The sequence below is a fragment of the Phyllopteryx taeniolatus genome, chromosome 10 (assembly GCF_024500385.1).
Source record: "Phyllopteryx taeniolatus isolate TA_2022b chromosome 10, UOR_Ptae_1.2, whole genome shotgun sequence".
Lineage (NCBI taxonomy): Eukaryota > Metazoa > Chordata > Actinopteri > Syngnathiformes > Syngnathidae > Phyllopteryx > Phyllopteryx taeniolatus.
Window position 1 is genome coordinate 9,325,181 of NC_084511.1, and position 25,313 is coordinate 9,350,493.

The 25,313-nt window shown below is 41.1% G+C and overlaps 2 protein-coding genes across 13 annotated transcripts in view; both read left to right on the forward strand.

Moving 5' to 3' along the window:
* rab11fip5b (RAB11 family interacting protein 5b (class I)) overlaps positions 1 to 6,906 on the forward strand; it is a 24,523-nt gene extending 17,617 nt beyond the window's left edge. For 3 of the 6 annotated variants that reach the window (XR_009790599.1, XR_009790601.1, XR_009790600.1), the window contains 4 exons: positions 134 to 263; positions 4,143 to 4,382; positions 5,418 to 5,503; positions 6,786 to 6,906. Coding sequence is in view for 3 of the 6 variants with exons in the window: in XM_061788447.1 (XP_061644431.1) it covers positions 134 to 263; positions 3,027 to 3,296 (400 nt within the window). In the remaining 3 variants the exon portion in view is untranslated. Of the gene's footprint in view, positions 1 to 133; positions 264 to 408; positions 3,003 to 3,026; positions 3,311 to 4,142; positions 5,294 to 5,417; positions 5,504 to 6,785 lie in introns of those variants that run through there. The other 3 variants (XM_061788447.1, XM_061788448.1, XM_061788449.1) reach the window with 3 other exon arrangements.
* On the forward strand, positions 6,787 to 25,144 carry sfxn5b (sideroflexin 5b). 7 transcript variants are annotated; one of them, XR_009790607.1, is made up of 14 exons: positions 6,787 to 6,906; positions 10,631 to 10,699; positions 12,084 to 12,161; positions 12,276 to 12,302; positions 12,387 to 12,441; positions 12,529 to 12,554; positions 12,705 to 12,758; positions 13,680 to 13,736; positions 13,815 to 13,880; positions 17,449 to 17,539; positions 17,688 to 17,803; positions 17,942 to 18,027; positions 23,703 to 23,804; positions 23,977 to 25,144. XR_009790607.1 is itself a non-coding variant. In XM_061788457.1 (14 exons), the coding sequence occupies exons 1-14, from the start codon at positions 6,850 to 6,852 to the stop codon at positions 24,052 to 24,054; spliced, it is 978 nt and encodes a 325-aa protein (XP_061644441.1). In that variant the 5' UTR covers positions 6,787 to 6,849; the 3' UTR covers positions 24,055 to 25,144. The 7 variants fall into 7 exon arrangements, 4 of the variants coding, with proteins under 4 accessions (XP_061644441.1, XP_061644442.1, XP_061644444.1 ...); XR_009790606.1 differs by having other exon boundaries at positions 17,886 to 18,027; positions 23,977 to 24,009; XR_009790605.1 differs by having other exon boundaries at positions 17,886 to 18,027; positions 23,687 to 23,804; positions 23,977 to 23,997.
* The last annotated feature ends 169 nt before the right edge of the window (positions 25,145 to 25,313 follow it).

Sequence of the window (25,313 nt, forward strand, 5' to 3'; positions counted from 1 at the left end):
GTCGTAATAGTATGGCGTGCAACTGTATGCAAAATATGACCTGCCTAGCATAGTGTCATAGGCATGCAGCTCAAAAGGGGCATTTCGTATCTACCTATTTATATCTATGTTTCTGAACTCTCTCCCCTTGCAGACCACACCTAGTGAAGCCTTTAAGCCAATCAGAGAAGAAGGAGAGCCGTTCAGTTCTAGAGAAACTCAAGTCTACCATAAGCCCGGGACGCACTGCCCAGCAGGTGGCAGCCGGGCCGGGGAAAATTCAGGTGAGCTGACATCAGAAAAACCCAACTTTATTAAACCTCCATAACACTATAGCTGGCCCAACAGATGGAATTTTGATTCCTGCTAAATCTGATGCAAGCACCTCTATATGCCTTTTGATATTGATTAATGTACCTCCAAATGCAGGGTTTCCACCGTTCAGAAATGAAAATAAGGGACACCCACCACAGAATCTTGGGGCCATGGCCCCACAGGCCCGACCCCTGTGGGATGGGGTGCCCACAGCAGAATGAATGTGGTTGGATGTTTGGTGGTAGTCACAGGGGCCGTCGCCACAGAATGGCAGCCACGCTTCAGTCAGACTGTCCCGGAGCAGCTGGGGCTACACAAGTTTCTTAGCACCACCAGGGTGTGAGTGTAGAGTGAATGAATAATGCGTGCAATTGTAAAGCGTCTTTGAGTGCCTTGAAAAGCGCTATATAGGTGTAATGCATTATTATTAGATTTTTATTTGTGTCAATGTTTTTACTAAAGGGGTGATCAAGAAAGGAATTAGTCACACATAAAGCTTGAAATGCTTTCTTACTTACACATGACTGCAACATTGTTGCACATAAAGTGCTGTTACTTATGCTACATAAATCCTTAATTACATGGATTCCTATTTAATTTTCAATGACAAAAATCCATCCATCCATCCATTTTCTGAGCCGCTTCTCCTCACTCGGGTCGCGGGCGTGCTGGAGCCTATCCCAGCTGTCATCGGGCAGGAGGCGGGGTACACCCTGAACTGGTTGCCAGCCAATCGCAGGGCACATAGAAACAAACAACCATCCGCACTCACATTCACACCTAGGGGCAATTTAGAGTTTCCAATTAATGCATGTTTTTGGGATGTGGGAGGAAACCGGAGTGCCGGGAGAAAACCCACGCAGGCACGGGGAGAACATGCAAACTCCACACAGGCGGGGCCGGGGATTGAACCGGGGTCCTCAGAACTGTGAGGCTGACGCTCTAACCAGTCGGCCACCGTGCCGCCAATGACAAAAATAAAGTAGAAAAAAAAAAGTGCCAAATGCTCACAACTTCGTAATCAGTTGAGATACCCAAAGAGATACAGTATGATCTACCACAGCACAGTTGCACTCCACTTTCCCACTGCTTTTGGAGCAAGGACATCTTTAACCACTGCCTCTTCCTTTGCTCTGGCTACAGTCATTATCTGTACAGTTAGCACTGTTGTAGCTGAGGTTATGTTTGACTGTGTGGTACACTTGTCTTACTTCAGGTTGCAAGGTTTTATTTTTAAAGTGGAAGGAAAGTGGAGTACCCCGAAGAAAACACACTCAAACAAGGGGAGACCTTGCAAACTCGACACAGGAGTGTCAAAAATTACATTTTAACCAAGAACCTCTCATCTGTGAGGAAGATGTACTAACCACTTGTCACCATGCTGCACATACTTAAAACTTACAAATGTATTGTGACTAAATGCTTAAATCTTCCATAAAACTGTAATTTAGCTTTGGATGAGCGTCTTAGTACCAAAATCACAATCAATACACCAATTCTAAAGAATAGAAAGAATGCTTTAAAAAATAAATAAAAATAAATAAATAAATAAATAAAAGGCCCCAGATATCCAACTGAGGAACAGTATTGTGTATACCAACAAAGTGTATACAGTATATACAGTGATGCCTCGACATACGAGTGACCCAATTTACGTTTTTCGAGATACGAGCCTTCGTCTGCACAATTTTTTTCCTTTGATTTGCGAGCAAAAATTCGAGATACAAGCAATGGTGGCAATGAACGCAATTTAGCTCATTTCACAACAAGCAGCAGTGTGACATTGTGAACAAATCTTCAAAAAAGAGGCTCCAAACTGTTTAATGTCATTCTCAGTTGAAGTTTACTTTCAAACAAACTAAACAGCAAAGAAAATGACAGGTTGTTTATTTAAAACAACCACATAACTTTACCTTCAAGTCCGCTAGCTTAATGATAACGCATAATAGGAAATGTCATAGACGGGCTAACAAATAGCATTCATTGGGTGTATTTATAATGACCCTTTGCTGTGACACTCATATATTTAACTCACGTGCTGTCCATTTCTTCTGATCATCCTTAAAATAGTTCTACACCTTCATTGGAGACCAGCTGTGTTTGATTATACTGATTGGACTTGATTAGGAAAGCCACACACCTGTCTATATAAGACCTTACAGCTCACAGTGCATGTCAGAGCAAATGAGAATCATGCGGTCAAAGGATCTGCCTGAAGAGCTCAGAGACAGAATTGTGGCAAGGTACAGATCTGGACAAGGTTACAAAAAAATTGTGCTGCACTTAAGGTTCCTAAGAGCATAGTGGCCTCCATTATCCTTAAATGGAAGCTGTTTGGGATTATGTTATTATGTTATTCTAGAAGTTATCATTTATTTGCTTAGCTTGCATTAGTATTATGGACGATTTTAGATGTCTCTCCTTCAAAAAGATGACTCAGCATCATCCGATGGAAGGGCGCCTGGACCAAGGACGTGATCGGATGTGGTCGGGGACGTGACAGGTGTTGGTCCAATGTTTTGTGTTGTGTCTTATTGTTTAGAACATTATGTCTGGGAAAAACCCTCCTATTTTCAAATAAATGCAGGAGCGACGGGAGAGATTGGTTAGAGCGTGTTGAGAGACTGTGATCTGAACAATCTCCCATACGCCCTCCTCATGAGAAAAAGAAACCAGTGTCTTCATTCCTTTTGTGTCTATTTTTATAATGTTGGGTAAAATAAATCAAACAGATTACCAGAATCCTTCCTAGAGCTGGCTGTCTGGCCAAACTGAGCAATCGGGGGAGAAGAGCCCTGGTGAGAGAGGTAAAGAAGAACCCAAAGATCACTGTGGCTGAGCTCCAGAGATTCAGTCGGGAGATGGGAGAAAGTTCTAGAAAGTCAACCATCACTGCTGCCCTCCACCAGTTGGGGCTTTATGGCAGAGTGGGCCAACGGAAGCTTCTCCTCAGTCCAAGACACATGAAAACCCGCATGGAGTTTGCTAAAAAAAACACCTGAAGGACTCCAAGATGGTGAGAAATAAGATTCTCTGGTCTGATGAGACCAATATAGAACTTTTTGGCCTTAATTCTCAGTGGCATGTGTAGAGAAAACCAGGCACTGCTCATCACCTGTCCAATACAGTCCCAACAGTTGAATTGAAGTTTGGTGGTGGCAGCATCATGCTGTGAGGGTGTTTTTCAGCTGCAGGGACAGGACGACTGGTTGCAATCGAAGAAAAGATTAATGCGGCCAAGTACAGGGATATCCTGGATGAAAACCTTGCCTGAGTTCCCTTGACTCTGCTTCTATTTGCTAGTCTAAGGCCCAAATTTGGCTAAACGAGGGATGGGCATTTTTATTTGGGATTTTCCAGTGGTGTATATTCTGCCATAGTTTAAGCATAGCACCTGAAGCCCAAAGTAACAGCTCAGCGCATGGCTGCGGTTGTGTGCCCGCTTTTGACCACAAGGGTTCCTGAAATGATTGACACTTCGTCGGCCAGACCTTGTGTCTCTGATTGATTAATTTTCCTTGGGTATGGTGGTTTCTTAAGAATCATATTAAAGGAGTATGAAGAGCTGAATTTTGTTCACGGATTACTTTATTAATGAACTACTGTCAGGTTTATCCTGACAGTTTCAGTAAATATGACAATTTTTTTTTGTTTGTTTTAATTTCAAACTCACCTTTTAGATAACTTCGGTATAATTTGTTTTTGTACTGGCCTGTAATTGGATGGAATACAAAGAAGTGCAAAATGTAACATGAGCTGCAGGAAGTAGGGCTAAATCAGCCTTACGATCTATGCTTGAAGGTCAAAACTGTTTTGACAGGTCTTCCTCTTTTGTGTGTCCCCCACAGGAGCCCACAGATGACAGGTCGGCCCTGTATGAGCACCTGACTAACATGGAGCTCATCTCCTTGCTGCTGCAGCAGGACATGGACATGGACAAGCAGCAGGCGGCTTCCGAGTGTCAGCGGGCGCAACTGGAGAAATGCGAGGCAGAGCTGAAGAAGGTCAAGGCGCAGCTCCGTGACTTGGAGGACTACATCGACAACCTGCTGCTGCGCATCATGGAGCAGACGCCCACGCTGCTGCAGGTGCGCTCCAGACACAAGTGACGGCGCCACGGCCAAACCTCTGAATAAGTCTTCCCACATGTGAAAGTCAATTTTAGGATTTAGTAGACAGAGACATGCATTAGGTCTTCCAATGACTACTACTTCCCTGTTGACACAATATAATTACATGCATGCAGTTAATAACAACAGCCAAAAAAAAAAAAAGAATATGACAAAAAGCTTACAAGAACAAGTTGCAGTAGTTGGCTGTTTGTCACATTCAAATTCTAATGGAGCATTTTCATGTAAAATAATACAATAATATAACAATAATACAACAACAATATTATATTATTTATATTGTTACTATTTGTTCTCGTTATGTGCAGCACTTGGTTCCATGTAAATAAAGTTCTTGTAAATGCAAATTTAGTACAGACTTTACAATACTGTACATTTAAATAAATATCGATTGTTTTACTTAAGTAGATGCTAAGGTAAATAGAATGTAGACAAATGCAAAAAAAAAAAAGTTAAAAAATTAAAATTGTGTCACTGAACAAATTTCGTTCAACTTTGGATATTTCACTGTATTTAAAAAAAAAAATAATCTACTTGTTTGTGATGGGACAAGTCAGTAATATTCTTTCACGTCACTGTAAAACTAAAACAAACAAAAAATAAAAAGCAACCATGCTAGTTCAGTTATTTCCATACAAGACTGTTCTCGTGTGTAACGCATTGACCTCTCACAGCCCCCTGCATCGCTTTACCGATCGAATCAAGTGTGACTCTTGTAATCGTGTGAATCGACCACTAGAGGGAGCGCTCATTGCGGCATCCCCTACTGATCAATATCAGGGCGTGCAACCTCAAAGATGTTGTCCTCCCAACTCAATCGGGTCAAGTGCATCTCAATAAACGGAAAACTTAGAGACCCTGCAAAGCAATTTCCCTGTCTTTTTTTCTAAACACATTAAATATGTTGGAAGGTAAGTGTTGAAAACGTGTAAAGACTGAGAACAATTTAGCACTGAACTGTTGAAATATAGCACAAAACTTTCACCTTCTCAGCTGTCCGGATTTTTTCTGGGTCGGGGCTAAAACGGGCACGCTGACGCAACCAGGGAACGGCACGAGTCGGCCCTCGCCACTATATAGTAAGTATCGAGAGCCTTCACTGGCATCTCGTTATTGATAATAACTTGGCCCATTTCTACCACTACAGCGTGTAGTCGGCCATCAAGCTTTTGCTTACAAACCCGAAAAAAAACAAAGATTTTCCCTGAAGTGTAAGATGTTATTTGGGATGCAGTGTCTCTGCCGTGTGCACCCACGTGCGGCGAACCTGACGGCTTCGTTGGGGCCTGTCCAACTCCCCACAACCATTCCGTGCACGCGCCTTGACAGCAAAACTCGCCTTTTTTCTCCAGGTACTCCAGCTTCCTCCTGCAAACCATAAACGTGCATGGTAGGTTGATTGAAGACTTAAAATTGGCAGTCGGTGCGAATGTGAGTGTGAGTGGCAATCCTAATCAGAACAAGCGCTGTCAGAGCAGCGTCGAACTGGAGGGACAAATGGGACAGCGGTCTACTTTAGCTGCAAGCTAAATAACAATAAGTTACAATAGCGAGCAAGCAACCTGACATGCTGTACGCAATTACTGGTTTTGATAAAATGTGCATTATGTAAAAGGTGTGGTGGTGTGTTGTTATTTCTGGAATAATTGAAGTGCACTGGAGGTGCAGTGGCACAAACTGCTGCCTTCTGTACAAACGGTGCTGATTCGATTCCTGGCCAATGCCCCAATACCCAGCTATGGTCGCTCCCAAGCCTGGATCCCCAAAAAAAATGAGGAGGTTTGATCAGTAAAAATGGTGCCAAACAAATCACATGAATGCCTCTGTGATGGGACCAACCCTGAGTCACAACTACACGAAATTACTGACGTGATTTTTGTTTCAGGGGCATTATTTTAGTTTCTCTTCACACCAACTTTTTCTAAATTATTTACTCATCATATATATATATATATATATATCTAAATATTTTTTCGCTCATTATTTGTGTATGACCTGGTTTGAAAAGAAGTGTGAAAACAATTTTGGTGCACCTGCCCGGAGCAGGAGCTACCCGGGAAAATGATTCATATGTTTTTCTTTTATGAGCCAGAAATGTTTTATGATATTATTATACATCTCCGGGCTCTCCGTCAGATGTTGTCAGAGCAGCGCGATCGATCGCGCGGCAGTCATGCAACAGCCCGCTGCCCGTCATCGATCACTTGGGAGGCGCAGTCACGCTCTGTTGCTAAGCTAGCGGCGGCGGACGCGTGCGGACTACAGTTCCCAGCAGGTTTTGCGGCCTAAAGCAAGCTTTTTATTTTTTTATTTTTATTTTTTTCTCTTCTCCTCCCCTTCCACTACTTTCAACCAACGAAGAGGAGTTAGCTGTACTTGAAGACCGCGGGCTCCGGATTCATGAATACAAAATAACTGGGTTGTCATGGCGGAGGCTGCGGCTTGTCCTGCTTTCCAGCTCGGAGGGTCGCGCTACGACCAGGTAAGCCGGATCGTTATCTTTCTTATCTGATTGTGACATTTGATTTCATCGTAATGGAGAAAGAGGAGGAGGGGTCCTCGGGTGGGCAAACAAGCATCTTCGTCCTGCTCACCCTCTGTTTTGCTCGGGATATGCTTCCCACTTTGCCCGCTTCTACTTTTGTTCGCTTTATTTTTTTTACAAATTTTACAACTTTTTTTTTTTTTTTTTTTTTTTTTGGCAGAAACACGAAATTGAACGTCCGGACAATTAATTAGTGAATAATGGCCGATGGGGCAGATTTCCCTTGTAATGCAAATTGAACTTTCTTTTGTCTTATTCATCATATGAAATGAAATGAATACGTTTTGAACACAGTTCACTATTCACTAATTCTATCCTCGGCTATTTGCTGAGAGTCCCCTATTTACAAATTTTGTGCTCATTATGTAACGCCCAAAAGCTTTAGAAAAGTAGTCACTGGTGTCAAGGAGGTACATACGTGTTAAATTTGTTCTGTGCACACACTTGCGACCCAAAACACTCCTATCATCTTTCCCCATTGAAATGAATGGAAATGCCATTAATCTGTTTTAACCCCACGTTGTGCTCATTCTTGTGTCTCCGCCTTGGCCACCAGGGGACAGTTTAAAATAGACCTGCAAGTATAAATGACGAGAAGTTGCACAACTAAGTGACTAAATAAGCAGCAATTATATTAGTCTTGTTGCAGAGGATAAAGAATATATTCCTGCGAGTCTTGTTATATGGTTTGTCTATGTGTGTGGCTGTACTGTTTGTGGTCAAATATCCGTTCGGCTGTTTATGGCATTTTGCATTAGGTGGTAGCATCAATCTACTCGACTTTCCTCAAGCTATTTGATGTGGTTTGGCGACGTACACATCAGGTGTTTGTTTTATGTTTTGTTAGTAAACTTCAACTGAGAGCGTCAATAAAGCGTCTTGTTTGAAAAATTGTTCACTATCTGCCGAAATGCTCCTTGTTGTAAAGTGAGTTGAGTTTGCTGAGTTAGACCTTATATCTAAAATTGTTGCTCATGTCCAAGCAAAAAATAAAAATCACCACAGCGATTGCTCATATCTCGAAAAACACATAAGTTGGGTCACAAAATTGACGCGACATGACTCGTAAGTCCAGGTGTACATGTATGTTGATAAAGCAGCCGGAGGGGCAGGCAGGACGAGATGTTTACAGGCAGATCGATCCAGTTGGATCATGGGAATAAAAATTGATACATTGATAAAAATTAATTACACCATTGATTGGCTGGCAACCAGTCCAGCTCACCCATGACCATAGTCAGACTAAGCAGTACAGATAAATGGTTATTTGCTCATGAATTTAGTATGGCCCTCAGCAATCTTTGTGAAAACCTAATTATCCCATAATAGAATAAAATTACCCGACTTTCCACCCCCAACCCACGCCCAAGATCAGGGGTGTCAAACTCATTTTCTGTCTCAGGCCTCTGACACTGAGAGCAAGCCCATCGTCAGATTTGCTGTACTTCAAACTTCAAAGACAACAAGAATAATCGTAATGAATCACGTCGATATAGTTTTCTATTGTGTCCGAATCCTATTCACGTGATTTTCAACAGCGAAAAACACTTTTTTGCAGTCATATTTGCACTGTAACAACCACAAGGAACATTTTCATCTTTGTCAAAACTTCGAATCAACACTCATGTAACGCAGATCACGTTAATGAAAACTCACGGCAAAAGAATCTGAAAAGTATTCCTGCTCATGGAATTACGTGTACATGCTGAGTAGAAATCGATCCTGCGGGCCGGACGAAATTGCTGCGCGGGTCACTGCCGGCCCGCGCGCCGAGAGCTTGACGTGTCTGCCTTAGATTGATGAGCAGCTCTTCTCCATTGAATGAATCCCATTACTCAATTTTTCATCGTCGCAAATTGATTCAAGTGAAGTGACATTTGCATTGGTCAGCTTTATGAAAGTGACCGTCACGTTTTAAATTCTTGCTTTTTCGCTGATTCAGCAGCAGCCTGTGGTAATTATTTACCTTCTGCGCCACTGAGCAAAGTACAAAGAAGACACTTCCTTTGTCTGGCCTTATTCGATCAACACATGACAGTGCAGGTTGATTCAATATTCGTTGTGTCCTGAGCATGCATGAGGATGGATTATTATTATGGATAATGGATTGGTCAATTAACTGATTTTTAATAACTTTACTGCTTGTGTTGAATTGATTAATCCTTTTGAAAAGTTATTGAGGCAAAATGGAGTGTGCTACTTGGCTGGCAACCAGCAGAGGCAGTGAGGCACACTCAACTAGTTTGCTGTCTATAGAAGGGAGACAATGACATCATGTATGGGAAGTTGAGTTACACCCATGCGTATCAATACAGCACTGGTATGGAAACAGGAGTTAAGAACATTTTGAGGGAAATATCCATCTATTTTTTATAGTGTTTGGGTTGCGGGAGAGCTGGACTTTGGGAAACAGGGTAAACCTTGGACTCTTTGCCAACCGCAGAGCACATGTAGACAAACAATCACACTCATTTACACCTAGGACAATTTAATGTCTTCAATGAACCTAACGTGCATGCTTTTGGAATGTGCGAGGAAGCCAGAGTACCCAAAACGAGAAAACCAGGCAAGTATGGGGAAAACATGCAATCATCTCCACTCCACACAGGAAGTCGGAGCCGAGCTTTGAACCTGAAACTCTCAACTCTGAGCCAGACTTGCTAATCATGAGGTAACCGTACTGCAAGAAATTTGATTGCATTTCTCACGAATGTAAACATTTAAAAAAGTTCTGACACTTCTTCTTCAGGCAAGACCTCACTTATCTTCCATGCACTTGTGTAATGTGATCATGTACGATGTACTTTGTACGTGTATATATGCAAAGACACTTGCCTCACTATTCCACAAAGTTGAAATTGTTTTTGTGTAATCCTGCTCAAATGACAATGAAAAACTAATATAACACTTTTTTGTGTTTGTTTTGTTTTTTTACATTTGTATTTCTGTGTACGCATCAGGCACATTTTTACTTTGTCACATGTCGCTGCTAAAAATGAGGCCAGTCCTTGAATCAGCGCTAAATCTCGCCGCGGTTTGTGTGCGCAGTGTGTTGCTCTACGTCTGTGCAAGCCTTGTTGTGTTGTCCCCAGAGAGCTGAAACTCATGCATAATTAAAGCCGGCTCCTCGCATGGAGCCCGTTTCCTCCAGCAACAACATGGAAGGGCGAGACTAGTGAAGGCATCATAGAGTATTTTATTACACTTGAGTAGCAGCCGTGAAGGTCGTTGACAGTCATTTGCAGGAATGATCATTAAAATGGTGTAAAATAAGGTTTGTTCCGCCCTATTTGCAGTGATGATCTTCCACGACGTCTAATTGAAGCTGCCTTGTTTTCGTCCATCTGGTTTGCCAAACGGGCTCTGGGCGCTATTATTGCGCCTGTTCAGGCTGCTGGCACTCACGCTTTGCAGTTGGCAAGAGCTGATGGGGGACAGTGAAGGCAACACACAAAAAAAAGGGGGGGGGGGGGAAAGAAGGATGCTTGACCCTCAGCTCCAGCTACCTTTTAAAAAGGCTCCCCTTCTGCATGCAAATGCTGAGCTTAAGACGCATATTTTTTTTCCCAGAAATGTTTGGTGGAATTCTGAATTCAAATGTCGTACAGACTATTTTATCAAGTGTTGCTACTGGATGAGTTGAAATGTGTCTCTGTTCCAGGGTTCCTTTCTCGGCCGGCTGAGACATTTCGTTGACATCATCGACCCAAGCACACTCTTTGTATCTGAGGTAAAGCTACGTTTGTGTATTTACAATATAAACTCCCCCTATAAAATCTACATGCCCACAGTTTTTTTTTCTTGAACTCATAAAAGCAATATTAGTCTCTTAAGAATGTAATGTAATAAAATAAAATTCCATCCATCCATATTTTGCAAAAGTGAAGAACAATAAAGATTCAAAAATAGCGTGGAAAACATATTTTTAACAACTACTCATGCTTACATGTTTAAAGTAGGGCTGCAACAAACAATTATTTTAATAATTGATTAATCGGATTAAAAAAACTTTGTAAAATATCCCTCCTTTTTAAAAAAAACAGGACATTATTTCAATTTGACAGTGCAAAAAATGCACAAACATAAATTCATTATGATTCAGTTAGCAGTTTGGTCTGTCACGTCAGAAAATAAGCAAAAATGTTTAATTGTTTTTCAAAGTAAAATATGATGTTTGCAAATGTCTTATTTGGAGGAAACACAAAGATAAAAAGTCTGCTTTATTACTATAATAAATATAATTATTAGTTTGTCTTCTCTTTAGGAAATGAACGATGCTGTAATAGTCAGAATTTTCACGCACACACAGAGTCACGATGTCTCTATATTAATAAATTGGATGTGCTATGTGTGTGTATGCATGGGTTTGTGTGTTCATGTGGGCGTGTTTTGTGTTTGTATATGGGGGTGGGTAGGTCTTGTGTTTCTTGCCATTTTAATTGTCCGTTTTTTATTTCTGTAACGCACTTATTGTTGCATTCTGATGTAGGAAAAGTGCTATATAAATACATTTGATGTGATTTAATTCATTTTTTTTGTATGACGACATTATCCTGCCGTTCGGTCGGCAAAATTAATCATGATGCAAAAAGTTTTTTTACATTCTATTTAATTAATAGAATATTAATTGCAATATTAATCCTTCGAACTGCTCTAAGTGCTAGAGGACTCGGCATCTTTTTGCACAATTGTTTTTTGTCAATGTCTTTATGTCTCCAAAGTGTTCTGTAAGTTGACTGTCTGTTGTACTAGAGCGGCTCCAACTACCGGAATACAAATTCCTTGTGTGTTTTGGACATACTTGGCAAATAAAGATGATTCTGATTCTGATTATGATTATGTTATCACTAAAAAATGTTTAATGAAGTACAATATTGTAGAGTTTAGAGTCCTTGGCTTTCTTATAACTCTACCTGCGAAAATCTACTACATTTTTGTAAAGACTACCTTTATCGGTAATTTTATGTATTTATTTTTTTTCAGACTGAATCGAGAACGTCTACTTTTTTCTTACGTGGGATAAAGTGAAGCGAAACCCTCCCAAATAAATCAATATAAGATATTTTTGCACATTTTACCAAAGCACCATCTCTTTGTCATTTTATTGAATGTAGAAACAACTTAAAGAGAGCATCAGTCTCCTGGATGACTTTAAACATGGAACACTCCCACCAGGAATCTCCAATCTTCAAGTGAGTCTTCATCATGTGGAAGTGACACAGGATTAACATTTTAATAGAAATATAGACACTTCTTCCTGCTTAATTTAAGATGTACATATGCTTCCATTTCCCTGCTTCATGAAGCTGTGGAAAGCCCAAAAGATCAAACAGGTGAGTCCTAAGTGGTAAGGTCCCTCAAGCATTATTGGGCCAGTTACATGTTGATGATGTCATCCTGTCATGGTGTCATCTCAGGCCATCATTCATCCCGACACAGGCGACAAGATCTTCATGCCGTTCCGAATGTCAGGTACGAGAAAATGAAGATCTTTCCAGAAGTCGTTCATGTTCTTTTCCTTCTGTTTGCTCAGTGTTGTTTATTTTCTGGCCTGCGCAGGTTACGTACCATTCGGAACGCCCATTGTAAGTCATGTGTTGTTATTTCTTTCATCACGGGCTTCGGCTAACCACTGATGTCATTCTCATGCTCATTTTTTTGACGAGGGAAGATACATTTTGGACTTAACTTTGTTCCAAAATAAGCTCGTCTTCTCTGACTTTCATCTGCTGTAGGTCATCGGCCTTCTTCTGCCGAATCAGACTGTGGTGTCCACCATTATTTGGCAGGTAAACAAACGTGCATATCCTTAACATATCTTTCTATTTCTTACTATTTATTACGACCCTCTTGAAATTGCTTTGGTTCTTCATCGTTATTATTCATACACCTCAAAACAATAGCCATTCTGAGGGCATTCCAATAAAAAAAAAAAAACCCACAGAATTCTGCAGCATTGTTTATTATTGCTTTGCGAAGCAGTGAAATGTCCAGCCAACAAAGAAACACAGTCTATGAAGACTGCGTGGGTCCAAGAGTACACAAAAAAAAAAAAAAAAAAAAAAGCTGGTGGTTGATGAGAATGCCGGTTAGCCTTGGTAGCTGGATCGACGCCACTTTAAAAGTTTCCTACCGGCGGGACCTTGGGACTAGCAAGGAGGAATGAGGTCAGTGGCGTGAAGGGAAACTCCATCTTCATTGCCAAAATGTGTTGTGTCTAATAATGCATGGCAAATGCTAACGAGAACTTCGTTTATCATAGAAGTCGTTTGATACAACATTACGACACTCGTGACACGGCAGTCATTTTATACAGCTGTATGGATGCTACAAACGTGGAAATATGTCTATCCTCAATTATAATAAAAGCACACGTGAAATAGAAACAGTGAAAGAGAGAAATGCATCATTTTCTAAGCCTGTCTACGATGTGCCACCTTACAACATGCCATGGTATGAAACACAAGCTGAGACCGGCCGGTTCGTTGAAGAAAAACATGCACAGGTGATAGGACTCTCACAAATTACAACCAGAATTTATGTAATGGTGAGCTGTATTTTAAATCATTAGTTTGTATTTGTTGATACGCCTGTCCGTCAAAATATCTCATCTTGTGAAATCGGTCCGTGTCTATCTACCTATTTATCTCGCGGTCTGTCCATTCGTCCGTCCATCCAACATTTGGTCACAAGTCCTTCCTTTCCTCCAGTGGCTGAATCAGAGTCACAATGCTTGTGTCAACTACGCCAACCGCAATGCCTCAAAGGTAAACAACACAATTCTGGATTTGCACTCATGATACGTTTATAAATGAAATCCATGTATTGGTCGTTATGCTTTTCAGCCAACACCAACGTCCAGATTCCTGCAAGGTTATTTTGGAGCTGTGACCAGTGCTGTGTCTATTGCTGTGAGTCTCTGTTGTAGCATTTAAACCATCATCCACACTATTTAAAGACTACTTGAAATGCTGTTTGTTATTTGCAAATTCACCTATGCGCATTTTTCTCTGGAACCTATCACCAGTTATTCGCTGAAAAAACTCATCTATTTGAGGTTTTTGTGCTATTTCTGAAACATCATAAGATGCCACAAGATGCTACCAAAGCCCTACCTAAATAGGAATTGGTGTCAAAGAAGTATTGAAGTTTGTGTGTTCGTGAGGGGCTAAATTTAGCCTGAGTTGTTAGTGCATGTTTTTTTCTTTATCTATCTATCTATCTATCTGTTCTGTTTATATGTTCAAATCAATCATTTGATCAATCAATCAGTAAATAATATACATGGGCACTTCCAGTGCATTTTTCGTTTCTCAAATCAAATAATCTGTAAGCCATTCATTTTTAAGGGTAATAATGTAAAATGGGCGGCAAGGCGGACAACTGGTTAGCACGTCTGCCTCACAGTTCTGAGGACCCGGGTTCAAATCCGGCCTCGCCTTTATGGAGTTTGAATGCTCTCCCCGTGCCTGCGTGGGTTTTCTCCGGGTACTCAGCTTTCTTCCCACATCCCAAAAACATTCATTGTAGGTTGATTGATGACTGAATCGCCCATAGGTTTGACTGTGAGTGTGAATAGTTGTTTATACTGTATGTGCCCTGCGACTGGCTGGCGATCAGCCCTCACCCAGAGTCAGCTGGAATAGGCCCCCGACCCTAGTGAGGATAAGCAGTACGGAAAATGGATGGATGGATGTTGTAAAATGATTTTGAAATGGTATTAAATTGTTTTTGGGATCATACACTGAACAAAAAATATCAACGGAACACTTTTGTTTTTGCTCCCATTTTTCGTGAGCTGGACTCCAAGATCTAAAACTTTTTCTACATACACAAATATTGGTCACAAATCTGTCTAAATCTGTGTTAGTGAGCATTTCTCCTTTGTCGAGATAATCCATCCCACCTCACAGGTGTGGCATATCAAGATGCTGAATAGACAGCTTGATTATTGCACAGGTGTGCCATAGGCTGGCCACAATAAAAGGCCACTCTGAAAGGTGCAATTTTATCACACAGCACAATGCCACAGATGGCCAAGTTCTGAGGGAGTGTGGAATTGGCATGCCGACTACAGGAATGTCCAACAGAGCTGTTGTCTGTGAATTGAATTGTCATTTCTTTACCATAAGCCGTCTCCAAAAGCGTTAAAGACAATTTGGCCTCACAACCGCAGACCACGTGTACCCATGCCAGCTCAGGACTTCCACATCCAACATGTTCACCTCTAAGATTGTCTGAGACCAGCCACCCTGCAGCTGCTGCAACAATCGGTTTGCATAACGAAAGAATTTCTACACGAACTGTCAGAAACCGTCTCAGGGAAGCTCATCTGCATGCTCGTCGTCCTGATCGGGGTCTCGACGTGACTGCAGTTCGTCGTCGTAACTGACTTGAGTGAATGCTCACATTCGATGGCGTGTGGCACGTTGGAGAGGTGTTCTTTTCACGGATGAATCCCAGTTTTCACTGTTCAGGGCATACGGCAGAAAGCATCTGTGGCGTCATGTGGGTCAGCGGTTTGCTGATGTCAACGTTGTGGATCGGGTGGCCCATGGTTGTGGTGGGGTTATGGTATGGGCAGGCGTATGTTATGGGCAACGAACACAGCTGCATTTTACCGTATTGATGGCATTTTGAATGCACAGAAATACCGTGGCGAGATCCTGAGGCCCATTGTTGTGCCGTTCATCCACGACCATCACCTCATGTTGCAACGTGATAATGCACGGCCCCATGTTGCAAGGATCTGTACACAATTCCTGGAAGCTGAAAACATCCCAGTTCTTGCATGGCCAGCATACTCCCCAGACATGTCACCCATTGAGTATGTTTGGGATGGTCTGGATCGGCGTATACGACAGTGTGTTCCAGTTCCTGCCAATATCCAGCAACCTCGCACAGCCATTGAAGAGGAGTGGACCAACATTCCGCAGGCCACAATCAACAACCTGATCAACTCTATGCGAAGGAGATGTGTTGCACTGCGTGAGGCAAATGGTGGTCACGCCAGTTACTGACAATAAAGCAAAACTGCACATTTCAGAGTGGCCTTTTATTGTGGCCAACCTAATGCACACCTGTGCAATAATCACGCTGTCTAATCAGCATAGTCATATGCCACACCTGTGAGGTCGGATGGATTATCTCGACAAAGGAGAAATGCTCACAAACACAGATTTAGACAGATTTGTGAACAATATTTGAGGGAAATGGCCTTTTGTGTATGTAGAAAAGGTTTTAGATCTTTGAGTCCAGCTCACAAAAAATGGGACCAAAAACAAAAGTGTTGCATTGATATTTTTGTTCAGTGTAGTTCAGAGATGCCAAGTGTTCTGATTTCTCCGTATTTTGTTACGGACCATATGTTCCACTGTTGCGGATGAGTAAAAAATGTTCTGGAGAGGAAAATTTGCATGCTAAATTCACTTTAGGTATTGTTAAAATTAAATTCGAATTTAGGTAATCATAAGTGAATTTAATACTTCATAGTAAAAATAGCCTTGTTGGAGTCTTTCAGGGTGTGTTTGTTTTGGCTCTGACACTTTTTTTTGACAAAATCAAAATGTTCAGAATGTTCCTGAAAGGTAATGATAGGGGGTGGCATCTCCGATTCTATATTTTTTGGTTTAAAATATGGTATTAAAGGTAGTGTTAAATTAAAAAAATAATATTTTTTTGTCATATATGTAAAACTGTCTGTATGTCCTGACTGTAGAATATTATCAAACTTCTATGGTGTGACAGGAACAGCCTATCAGAGACTGTAGAAACAGAATGTGTTACTGGAGAGATGTCAATCACTTGTTTGAACACATACACGGGCATATGTGGTGTGTGTGACACACCAGCCTCTCATTTTGTACACACAGCAGGCTCGCACAGACTTTTTTTATTTGGCCGACAAAAGTCAAAAAGAAAGAATTGGACAGATATAAGACAAAACAAGTGTAAACAATGTAACATACAATTCATGTTAGGGAGGGGTGCGGCTTTAGTCGGAGACGTGAGGGCAGAGGGGCGGAGAGCTGAAGTGAGGCTACATTCAAATCTTGCTAGCAGTTTGAAAAATGCGTACTCTACCTTGAAGGAATTATTCGTAATTTGCGCCCTGACGCAAATAGCGAAAATCTTTTGTAATTGTCTATAGATGCCACAAGATGGCGCAAAGCACTTTTTTCCCCTCTTAGACAAAGCTATGGTCTGAATAAATGTCTCCCATCAGTTCAATATAGGTGCTTGACACCAAGGTGTCACCAGATTGTCCCAAAACAATATTTTTATGTGAGACGTGCCCTTGGTCTCAGCACAAAAGCAGCAAATAAGCTCGTGTTTCAGCAAATAACGGAGAATATGTTTCCTCCCCAAAAAATACCCGTGAATAGGCTAATTTGCAAATTGCAACTATTCAGGCTAGATATAGTATGTATGCAATGTTGAGTGTCATGTGTATTAAAAGTATTTTTTAATGTGTGGTAGGTGGGACTGAATGTGCTTCTTCAGAAGGCCAATAAACTGAGTCCTGCCACCAGAATGCTAATACAGAGATTTGTCCCTTTTCCAGCAGTTGGTACGTTCTTAAAGCATCAGAATTAGCGTAAGTCACAGTCACAGTTGTCTTTTTCTCTGTGCAGTAGGTTACCCCTAAATTTGACCCCTTTATTCATTTGCATTATAGGCCACGTAATTTAATGTCATTTTCCAAATTTTATGCTCAGCAAGTGCAAACATTTGCAACGTGGTCCTGATGAGACACAACGAGCTGTCCGAAGGGATTGACGTGCTCGACGCCAACGGGAATGTGGTGGGCTCCTCCAAAATTGCTGCTACGCATGTAAGTGCCAATTTCGAAGGTGGCCGATGAAATGAATTATTTCCCGCTCACGTCACTCAGCTGCCATCTGCTCTCCTGACAGAGGGAATTAAATGTGCGTATGAAACGAAGCGTGTGCACAATGCTGTCGTCCTGCAGGCCATCGCAGAGACGGCGTTCACACGTGTGGTCCTCCCCATGCCCATCTTTGTGCTGCCCCCCATCATCATGTCCTATATAGAGAGGTTGGTACACATACACAGAGGTGGGTATAGAGTAGCCAAATAACTTATAATAATCGAAAACAAATAAATAAAATCTTTATAAAATAACAAACGATACATTAAATCTTTATAACATGACAAATTAAGGCAAAATCGGCACCAGGAAATCGTCTTATACAGTGGATATAAAAAGTCTACACACCTGTGTTCAAATGCCAGTATTTTTGTGATGTAAAAGAAATTAGACCAAGATGAATCATTATTAAATTTTTTCCACCATTATTTTGACCTAGAATTTGTCCTACTCATTTGATATATATATATTTTTTAATTATTTTTGTTTTAGAGAGGAGAGATAAAAAAAAATCATGTGATTGCACAAGGGCGCACACCCATTCCATCTATTGTGAACCGCTTTTCTTCACTACGGTCGCGGGTGTGCTGACGCCTATCTCAGCTGACTTCGGGCGGGAGGCAGGCTACACCCTGAACTGGTCTCCATCCAATCGCAGGGCACAAATTGACAAACAGCCATTCGCACTCACATTCACACCTACAGATGGTGCACACCCTCTAATATATAAACTAAATACATTAAATGCAAATAATCATAGTACTTGGCACCGGCACCCAGACGTGGGGCAATCAGTATATCTGCATCTGCTCGTCGCCTCTCACCGTGGGCAACTCCAGAGTGAAAAGAGTCCAACCCCTCTCTCAACCTTCCACACCAGCTCAGGCTGTTTCCCTGGCAGAGAGGTGACGTTTCACATCCCAAGAGCCGGTTTCTGTAGTCGGGGGTTAGAGCGCCAAGGTCCCCGATTTTGGCCGCCGCTCAGCCCACACTCCACCCATCTACCTTGGTCCCTCCCACAGGTAGTGAGCCCATGGAAAGGGCGTTGTCTTTTCGGGCTGTGCCCAGCCGGGCCTTATGGGTGCAGGCCCGGCCACCAGATGCTCACCATCGTGTCCCATATCCGGCCCTGTCTCCAGAGAGGGGCCCCGGTGATCCGCGTCCGGGCGAGGGAAAATGAGGTCCATCTGTAGTTTAACAGATTAACTCAATGTAATCTTTTATTGTCACAAAAACCAATGACAGTTTGTAAAAAAATAAAATAAATAACCATACAGGTAATGTTTACCTTTCACTGTAGCACTAAGGTCTGTTTTAAATACCCCATTTCCGCAAATAGTGGACCTTTATTTAGCCAACTGCAAATGGGGAGGGTTGGCTGCAATTATTATTGCATTACATTTTTGGTCAACCTGAAGATTTAAACAAAACTACACTGAAACAAATATTTTGGAGACAGGTAAATATAATACATGTAAATCATCTAAAATTTAAATTATTATTTGAGGTAAAGTACCCTAAAATTTAGGGTACATTTTACCTACACTACCTATTTGACAACAGTAAAAAGTGTTGCCAAGAAAATTTTTGTAAAATCTACCTAAAAGCCATTGGTACTACAATATGCATCACGTGACGCGTGCATGCTGCATGAATTGGCTGACGTGTCATCAGCTCATCAGCACAAAAGGGTGTCGCCCATCGGTGATACTTGATCACTCTGATTGGTTGTTAGCTAGCGAATCAGCACAAAAGCAAACAAACGACAAAGAAAAATGTAAAACAAGCTTAGCTAAACGTTGATCATTACTTTGATTTGTTCCTGCCTGTATTATGAGTGTGTCAGGTAAGGTTAGCAGGCAATATGTGAATTTCATTTCATAAAACCATGTTTGTAGATTGCTTGGAAAACAATGATTTCTTGGTTATGCCCACTATACTGTGGAAGATATGGTGTATGTGTAGACATTGCACTGATTGGCCAGTCAAGTCTTCCTATTTCACTGATGCCAGTCTGCCTACTTTGGAAGTATCAAGTCTTTCAAAGCAAGTGCAATGCCAACTGAATAAATAAATGAATGAAGAACACCAATATTGAGGAATGCAAAGTATACTAGCCCTCCCTCAGCACAGCCCCTGTGGTTGAAAAGTAATCACAGATGTGTGGTAAACTTTATCCAGGTTTTGTAATCCAAAAATGTTTATGATTGCCTGTAGATGCCACAAGATGGCAGTGAAGCACTACATAATAGTTCCTTGGCACCAAAATGCCACCACATGGCACCAATGCAATAGTTTTATATTAGAGAGCGAGAGATTTTCACCAAATGCTGGCAGATAGGTTAAAAAAAATCAGTGAATTGGTGAATCCACAAGTAAACTGTAAAGGACTATTATAGAGAAATGCAGAGAGAAGAAGAAATGAGGCCGACTGGGCAGAACTAATACGTCTATCGGAACATAAACACATCTACTGGAATGCTAATCATCACTAAAGACGCTGTCTCCACATAACATAATCTGTAATACTGTACAGCGTACTTATTTTCAACATGCTATAAGACACCACTCTTGAAGTGATCTTAGAGACCTCGCAGCAGAGTTCAAATGGGTTCAGCAGTTAAAATCTTTTCAGGGACTGTAAAGTCATTTCGGTGTTTTGTTTCTAAATGCATGTTGGAGGATTAGTGCTGTAAACGTGCAAAGACCGAGAACAATTTAGTACTGAATTGTTGAGAGATAGCATTAAACTCTTATTCATGTTCTCAGTCGTCCAGATTTGTCCAGGTCTGTCGACCTCAGAGCCCTACTGGGTTTATATCCCATTAGCATTTCATTCATATATTCAGGACCTAAACCGTTTAGTGATTTAGCAGAACTTTAAAATATATTCTAAAGCTGACTGGAAGCCAGTGTAACAACTTTAGAATTGGAGTAATATACTCTGACCTCTTTGTTCTGGTCAGAACCCGAGCTGCAGCATTCTGAATGAGGTGCAGCTGTTTAATGCTCTTTTTAGGGAGTCCAGTCAGAAGACCATTACAATAGTCAAGTCTACTTGAGATAAAAGCGTGGATGAGAGGCTTAATGTCAGCTACTTTAAGAGCTTTAGGAAACTCGCCGGACTGAAGTGAGCAATTTATTATTTGCTGCAAATCAGCGAGCACAGACTTCGCAATAGCTTTGAAAAAGTCGGATGGTATTGAGTCAAGACAGCTCGTTGATGATTTCAGCTGCTGAACTGTTTTCTCTACAGGTTTTTGGTCAACTGTATCAAATTCTGACATGGAATAGAGTTTTTCCTGGGTGGCTTCAGATGTAATATAATTTTATCATTTTGCTGATTTGTGTTAATATTTAACCTGATGGATTGTAATTTTTTCACTAAAATAACAAGGAAATTCATTGCATTTATCTGCTGTTAGGAGTTCTGGAGCTGTCTGATTCGGGGGGTTGTGCACTTGTCAACCACAGCAAACAGAGTGCGAGCATTGCTGAAGTTCTTACTGATGATTTCAGAAAAGTGTTGCTGTCTAGCCCTGACTAACTTGGTTAAAATTACAAAGACTTTGTCTGTAGAGGTCACAGTCAATTTGGAGTTTAGTGTTTCTCCACTTACTTTTCTGCTTTGCTACACTTTGATTTAGAGGTCTTTATCATCATTGTGCTCCTCCACGGTGTTCTAGGTCGCCTCAAGATTGTCTTAGTTTTATTTGGAGCGACAGCATTCATAACATTTGAGATTTTCCGGGATAAATTATCCAAAAGTTCATCAACTGTCTCAGCATTCACAGTTTGTGGCACAGCCATGGTCTCCATAAACTTAGTGGCAGTACTCTCATTTATGTACCTTTTCTTAATAGACATAGAGGTTGTCTGAACTTTTGGAAGACTCTGTAATTCAAAGAATACACAAAAATGGTCAGAAATAGCCATATCCTTAATGTCAATTGATAGAATTTCAACATCCTTTGATATGACCAGGTCTAAGATGTGACCTTGAGTGTGGGTTGGACTCTTATTATGTTGAGAGAGGTCGAATGTGTCTAGTATAGCAGAGTTTTTTTCCATTTCATTGCCCACATGAATGTTAAAGTCTCCCGTTATGACAAAATAGTTGTAGTCAGTACAAATAACTGACAGCAGTTCTGAAAAGTCCTCCATAAATGTTATATTGTATCTTGGAGGCCTATAAATTATTAAAACAATAACCTTTGGGTCACCTTTAACTAAAAAACAGAAATATTCAAAAGAGCTAAAATCACCCGGTATAATTTCTTTACACTGAAATATTGACTTAAAAATAACAGCAATGCCACTGCCTTTTTAAAAAAATATTTCCCCCAAATTTCTTTTGGGAGGAACTTATTAATGGCATTCCTATTCATTTCATTGGGAAAGATGATTTGTTAGATATGTTTTGAATTATGAGCATTGTCATAATTGATTAAATTCCTATCTCAAGGCACAACTGTATAATATTCATCCTCTGCAAAAAAAATGGTTACTATTATAGCAGCTTACTGAGTCACAATAGTTTTGAATTCTTATTTTTGCCTCAATAGGAGTATCATACTGCCCCCTGGTGACCAAGTTGCACAGACCAGAAGGACCTGCAATGAAGTCCTCATGATGTACAAATTGTTTACATCCATCCATCCATTTTCTTTACCGTTTATAATCATTAGGGTCGCGGGCTGCTGGAGCCTAACCCAGCTACCTTCAGGCGAAAGGCGGGGTACACCCTGAACGGGTCGTCAGCCAATCACAGGGCACATAGAAACATACAACCATTCGCACTCACATTCACACCTACGGGCAATTTAGAGTCCCCAATCAACCTACCACGCATGTTTTTGGAATGTGGGAGGAAACCGGAGTTCCCGGAGAAAACCCACGCAGCCACGGGGAGAACATGCAAACTCCACACAGGCGGGGCCGGGATTTGAACCCCGGTCCCCAGAACTGTGAGGCAGATGTGCTAACCAGTCCATACCGTGCCGGCAAGTTGTTTACATTCTATTTTATTATATTATAACTATATATTTTTATAAAGTAAAGTATTAAGGACTGTTATTTTCTGTATCAAAAACACTGCAAGAAATGTTTTGTTCTTTTGGGGGGGTGGAACGGATTAATGGCATTTCCACCCATTTCAATGGGAAAAGGTGATTTAAGATCCGAGTGTTTTGGGTGACAAGTCTAGTCACAGAATATATTGAACTCGTGTCTCAAGGCACCACTGTACAGGTAGTAGAAGCAATGCAGCCAAGAGAGATGCTAGAAAATGAAGAGAATAGACTTGGGAATAAATTAATACAATTTCATGGAACACATATTAGAATTTAATAAGTGTGAAGTGTAGGTCAGCGGTTCTGATAGTGTTTAGGCCATCAGAAAAGACCTCCACTGCTTTAATGTCAATAGCATCTGTGAACTGAGATATTTATAAAATAGGACCTTTTTTTCACATTGGAAAATGTTGTTTAATTGTCTTTGTGTCAATTAAAGGGCCAGAAATAGGGTATTATACATAATGTCACAGATTCTAATATTACGCTGACTTGGATTAAATATATATGGTTCTTCATAAAGCCCTGCAGTGAGCTGTGTTAATGAATAATGGAACATTCTGAATAATTGCACCTTGAGGTGGTTTCACATAAGAAGATGAAGCTGAGTACTCTGCAGGTTTTTTCCCCCCTCGTAGATCCCAAAATAACTGCGGGCTTCTGAGGGATCGATGTGCGCACGCAGCCTCACTCATGGTCGTTTTCTATTTAAAAAAAAAAAAAAAAAAAAAAAGTGTCTGCCTGTATGTTGCAGGCTGCGCTTCCTGCAGAAGAACCGCAGACTGATGCTGCCCATCCACAGCGTTGTGTGTCTGCTTACGTTCGGCCTGTCGTTGCCTGTGGCCATCAGCCTCTTCCCGCAGATGTCACAGGTACATTACGAGCACATTAATGATTCAAGCTTGCAGGGCTTAAACTTCCAAGTCAAATGCACAACACCTGTCAAGAGCCCTGTCAGTCCAGATGATGCCTCTCATCACCCCCACCACCCTGCTTCTAATTTGAATCTCACCTTCAAATCTCTCTTTTTCTCCTTCCTCACAGATTGAGGTGTCTCGCCTGGAGCCTGAGATCGCCATGGCAACAGATTGCAAGGTGGTGACCTACAACAAGGGTTTATGATGGATGACATGACGGTTCAAGAGGAAATAAGGACAAGCTATGTGGAACATTAACATAGAATCTTACAACATTTAAAATGCATTGTATTGAAATATCTATTGTAAGTAGGCCACAAAAAAAAGTCTGGAAGGCACATTAATAGTTTAAACATGCAATAATAGTGTTTGCCACAAGAGAGCAGTGAAAATACATAAACATGTATTACTGAAGATTTTTTTGAAATTACGTTTCGTTATATGTATATTTTTAAATTGAATTAACATTTTAAAGTGTTTTAATATAAATTAAATATATTAAATCAATATAAATTATGCAATTATATATATAATATTTCATAGAATTACCATATATAGTATGTGCAAGCAAAGCAGCTCTGTTCCTAACATAACATTCATTCATCCATCCATTTTCCGTACCACTTCTCCTCACTCGGGTCGCGGGCGTGCTGGAGCCTATCCCAGCTGTCTTCGGTCAAGAGGCGGGGTACACCCTGAACTGGTTGCCATCTAATCGCACGGCACATAACAAACAACCATTCGCACTCATGGGCAATTTAGATTCTTCAATTAACCTTTCTGGGATGTGGGAGGAAACCTGACTACCTGGAGAAAACCCACGCAGGCACGGGGAGAACATGCAAACTCCACACAGGCGGGGCCAGATTTTTTAACCCAGGTCCTCAGAACTGTGAGGCAAATGTACTAACCAGTCTGGGTACTCCGCTTTCCTCCCAAATCACAAAAACATGCACGGTAGGTTAATTGAAGACTCTAAATTTCCCGTAGGTGTGAATGTGAGTGTGAATGCTTGTTTGCTTATGTGTGTTGTGTGATAGGCTGGCGACCAGTTCAGGGTGTACCCCGCCTCTCACCCAGAGTCAGCTGGGATAGGGTCTAGTGCGCCGGCGAGCCGAGTGAGGATAAGTGGTACGGAAAATAGATGGATGGGTGGATTTGCTGGGTTGTCTATCACTGGATGTATATTATCTTTGCAACATGAATTCATGACTTTTGAATAGTAATATTGCAGGGTAATATTGCTCTTGAACTGTGAGAAGCACTGCAATAAATAATATATTCATGCAATACAATTATGCTTGACTGTTGTTCTAATATGTGGATGTAAAAATGTGTATATGATTTCAAATTATAAAAAGACAGCAGACACACGGCAAGTATTTAACGGCAATAATGTGAAACAAACTGTAATTTCTTTAGCGTTTTGTCCAGTTTGTATTCCTTACTTTCACACAATTTTTA